At 33.2% G+C, this 4,343-nt stretch overlaps 1 protein-coding gene across 1 annotated transcript; it reads left to right on the forward strand.

The window, feature by feature from the left end:
• Positions 1-386: 386 nt before the first annotated feature.
• On the forward strand, positions 387-2,905 carry LOC136061218 (putative F-box/LRR-repeat protein At3g18150). Its single transcript, XM_065767964.1, has 3 exons — positions 387-868; positions 2,117-2,290; positions 2,570-2,905. Exons 1-3 carry the CDS (start codon positions 407-409, stop codon positions 2,903-2,905), a joined length of 972 nt encoding a protein of 323 aa, XP_065624036.1. The 5' UTR covers positions 387-406.
• Positions 2,906-4,343: the final 1,438 nt, after the last annotated feature.

Below are 4,343 nucleotides of genomic sequence, written 5' to 3' on the forward strand. Positions count from 1 at the left end.
AAAAAGAGAATTAAAAAGATGCTTGTTTTGATTGTATATAAAAAAAAAAAAGTTAGAAACAAATCTTCTTATTTTGGTTCTTGTAAATATACCAAGTCATTTGATATTAGAGAGAGATGAATTAATAATTGATAGGAGTATTTGACAAATACAATTACAGAGTCTTTTAGTAACTTTTTTAAAATTTTTTTTAATAACGAGTCTTGTAATAATCTTGGTATCACATATAAGATATAAGTGTATTTTTTTGTGAGGAAGTATAAGATATAAGTGTAAATTACCAAATTTACATAATTGTACATTGGGTACACTTTTTAATAAAAATGTTTTTTGTTTTTTAGGGAGGAAGAATAGAATTTCAGAGAACTGAGAAGTCTCCGCATCTCACTATTCGCTATTGAGCTGAATGAGAATGGAGGAAGAAAGCAATGGTTCTAGCGAAAGAAGCTCAACTTCAAGCGAAGAGAGCGCTCCCTATTTCCCTCACCAGTCCACTGATAATTCCAGCCATGGCATTAATTCTCAAGAAGAAGAAGAATCAAGCGATGATCATCGAAGCAAGCGTCGCAAACATGCACCAGTCTCAGAAGAAGATCGAATCAGCACCTTACCTGACTCGATTCTCCTCAAAATTCTCTCCTCTCTGTGCATTAAAGACGCTGTCGTAACAGGCGTTTTATCCAAAAGATGGGCCTTTCTTTGGACTTCCGTTCCCTCTCTACGTTTCACACATACTTACTTCATAAGCTCCGTCTATTACGCCAATGCCGTTGATGATGTCCTGCTTCTACGCAGAGCTCTGAAACTCACAAATTTCTTCGTCCAATTCCAGTACATGCCAGACCTAAAGCCTCGCATCAATCTTTGGGTTCGTTTCGCCACAACTGCCAACGTAGACCAACTTATGGCTTGTTTGGAAGTTTAGAGAGGGAGGAGAGTAGAGGGGAGTAGAGGAAAGGGGAGTAGTGGGGAGGAGAGTAGAGGAGAATGATTCACCTCCACCTTATTTGGATGTTTTTAAAATTAGTAAGGGGGAAAGGAGTAATTAGTCCTTCCCCTTGTGTAATTTTGTTAATATAATAAGGGTAAATTAGGTAATTTACTTGGTCAATAGTTTATGTAAGAGTTGAAGAGAACCTTATTTCTTGCATATTCTACTTTTATAGCTGTTCTCTTATTCTATGTATTTAGCCATTTAGGCATGTTACTAATTAGTGTGATAGGAATTGTAACTCAGCTGTAATGTAGAAAGGAAAACGGTCATGGTGACAGTGACATTGACCGAATGATTCTTGAACTTGGAAAATATATAAAACTATGCGTAGAAGAGCTTGGTGTCCATAACATTTTTGTTTCCCTGTGGTTGTTTGATTTGGAGAATCTTAGTGACTTCCTCCTTTTAGAAGTTGAGCCTTGATACATGACAAGTGTGTTTTACCAAAATTGACAGGTTGTGGGTTAAAGTTTGGAAATTATCCTCTCCTATAAATTGTATTAAAACTGCTACTATGATAGTATCTCTTACACCCCATGCAAAAGTGGAAATTTGTGCATTGAATATGACTTTATTTTGGTGTCTAAATTTTTTTCAAAGGTGTGCATCACTTTTTGACAATCCCATCTAGTTGGGTTATTAAATATAAGATCTGATACCCAAGTTATGCCGCCATGGGAATTTGGGATGGTATAGGCTTGTAAACCCTTCCAAATTTGGTAGCTAGGGAGTATTTTATAGATCAATGTGCAAGCTAACTATTAATGGTTCAATTCGTTGATAAGTTGGAAATTTTTTGTAATATACTTACCTTAGTAGTTGAGTCAAACCCGTCATAGATGAAACTAAACTGTATCAGTCCCACGGATTAATTAGAAAAAAAAAAAAAAAAAAAAATCATACCATTCTTGTGCTACTAATAATGCCATTGGGTCTTTTCTACTTTCCTTTGGTAAAACTCCATTCTATCAACTAGTAATGAAGTCCATTAGGCCATTATCCCCTCTTTGCTAGGAACGATCAATATTCTCTGTAGATGATATGAAAACTTACTTTCTAAATCATTTGAACTTATCAATGCTAAACTGTCTTGTTCTCTTGCTTCTCTCTTGATGTGCTAAGGTCTTAACAATGTTGGAAGTGAAAACTTGGCTACCTCCATTGGCAAAGCGCAAATCTTTGGTTTTGGACACACAGCTTGACAAATGGAACCTTCCCGGGATAGCTAACTTGCTTCAAAGTTCACCTTATCTGGAGAAATTAGTTATAAACCTTGTGCCCTCCTACAACTCTGACGTGCGTTTTTACTTTTTAGTTAGAAACACCCTTTTTTTTTTTTTTTTTTTTTCAATTGTTATATTTTACAATACAAAGTTCGTATAAACCTTATACTATCTTACCACTTCTATTTGATATATCTCACCTTTAAAATATCCAATTTCTAATGGAAATGATTTTTTTTTTCTTCTCGAGTCTTATTTCCACTTACTTTAAGGTATACCCATTTATATTTTGCGAAGGAAATTACGTTGCAAATTTCAAATATGTACCCCCTGACATAATGTTCAACTGTAGTTGGAGTTTTCCCAAGACTTTATCATTGACAATAACTTTGATCACGAGGAGAACTGGAAATCGCAGAATAGGGAGTTTGGATGCTTGTCTCGGCATCTCAAGACTGTTGAGATTGTTGGCTTTGAAGCAAAGTGTTTTGGGGTGAAATATTTAACTGGACTTGTACAATTTCTGCTTAAGCATGCGAGGGTGCTTGAGAAGCTGGTTATATATGGAAAAGCTGAGGTTAGTAATCAAACCCCAACTCTTTTGGAGGCATGCAGATTATGTGAGGTCACTTCACTGTTTTTATCATACCAAAGATCCTCTCCAAATGCTGTGGTTATGTTCTCCTGAGAATCTATCAGAACTCTCATAAACATAGTTTCATAATTACTATCGCTTCATTCATGCTTAGAAAGTTTCCTTCTATTAAGAGGACTTTATGACCAAGCTTTTCAATAGCCTGTGCTCAAAATGTAGTAATGTCATCTTCTTGGTATTAAATTATTAATACAGTGATGCCATTTTCTCGTCTAATCTCTTTGCTTTTGAATTTGGAGTCGTTTGATTCCAAGTTCTCTGAACTAAATATCTATCGAACTTTTGGTTTAAAACTTTGAATGGCTTGTGCCTTGTTGAACGGATCAAACAATATGACTTTAAAAGACTAGAAAACGTAGTTATAAACTTATAATCAAATGCTATTGTTACTCGTGTAAATGCTTTGATTGGATGATATGAAAAACTTTAGGAAGAGGGAAATAGGGAATCATTTCTCATCTCAGGGATCCAATTTGGCATTATCACTCAGTTCCATTCTGATTTCTGTCCCTTTTTTTTTTTTTTTTTTTTGGTGTCACTTTTTTCAATATGAATGACTACTTAACTTATGTAAACAGTTCAATAATAGATATAGAGATGGATTTTTTTTTTTTTCGGGGTCAATTGGTAACATGACATGTTGTTCTCCAATTTTTTCAAAAAACAATCTTTTACATGTTATAACATTGTTTGTTAAAGTATTCTGCTGTAGAATTGTGCTATTTGATTGAAGCATGAATTTCAGGACCAAAACAGATCACCTGAATGCAATTTTTTTTTCCTTTTTTGAGAAGAACCTGGATGCAAACTTGGTTATTCACTGTGTATTTGATTATTTGGTACTAAACAAAAAGAGAATTAAGAAGATGCCTGGTTTGATTGTTTAAAGAAAAAGATATAAAGTAAGAAACGAATCTTCTTATTTTGGTTCTTGTAAATATACCAAGTCATTTGATGATTGATATTAACTAGAGACAGAGATGAATTAGTAATTGATATTTGACACATACAGAGTCTTGTAGTAATCTCGGTATCACATATAAGATTTGGATCATAGGATCGCACAATTTATGATCCTGTCTCATTAAAATGTTTAGGATCACACTAAGATCGTAAAAATGGTAGAATCGTATATAGGATCGTGTAGGATCATATGGGATCCTACCAATCCTACCAAAAATTAGTTTTTTTTTTTTTTTTTTTTTTTTTTTTTTTTTATGGGATACATTTTTTGTTTTGATGAAGTTTTAAGGGCTTTTATTTTTCTATGTTGTGCTGGTATGAATTTATAATTTTTTTTTTTATATATAATTATGTTAACTTAAACAAATGTTTACTAGTTTCTAGTTCACTTGTAATCAAAATGAAAATTTTATATTATCTTTGCTAGCTTTTAAGTTATAATGTTGTTAAATTTTTTTTTATCAATATACTAATTTGTGTTCTACTATTACTAAAATGTTTTTCTTAT

This window comes from Quercus suber, unplaced genomic scaffold, assembly GCF_002906115.3.
Source record: "Quercus suber isolate HL8 unplaced genomic scaffold, Cork oak 2.0 scaffold_870, whole genome shotgun sequence".
Taxonomy (NCBI): Eukaryota; Viridiplantae; Streptophyta; class Magnoliopsida; order Fagales; family Fagaceae; genus Quercus; species Quercus suber.

Excerpts from the sequence above, each read along its gene's own strand:
- LOC136061218 (XM_065767964.1), top strand. The coding sequence starts at position 407 with ATGAGAATGGAGGAAGAAAGCAATGGTTCTAGCGAAAGAAGCTCAACT. Across the intron at positions 869-2,116 it reads AGCCTCGCATCAATCTTTGG|GTCTTAACAATGTTGGAAGT; the intron begins GTTCGTTTCGCC and ends TGATGTGCTAAG. Across the intron at positions 2,291-2,569 it reads TGCCCTCCTACAACTCTGAC|TTGGAGTTTTCCCAAGACTT; the intron begins GTGCGTTTTTAC and ends GTTCAACTGTAG.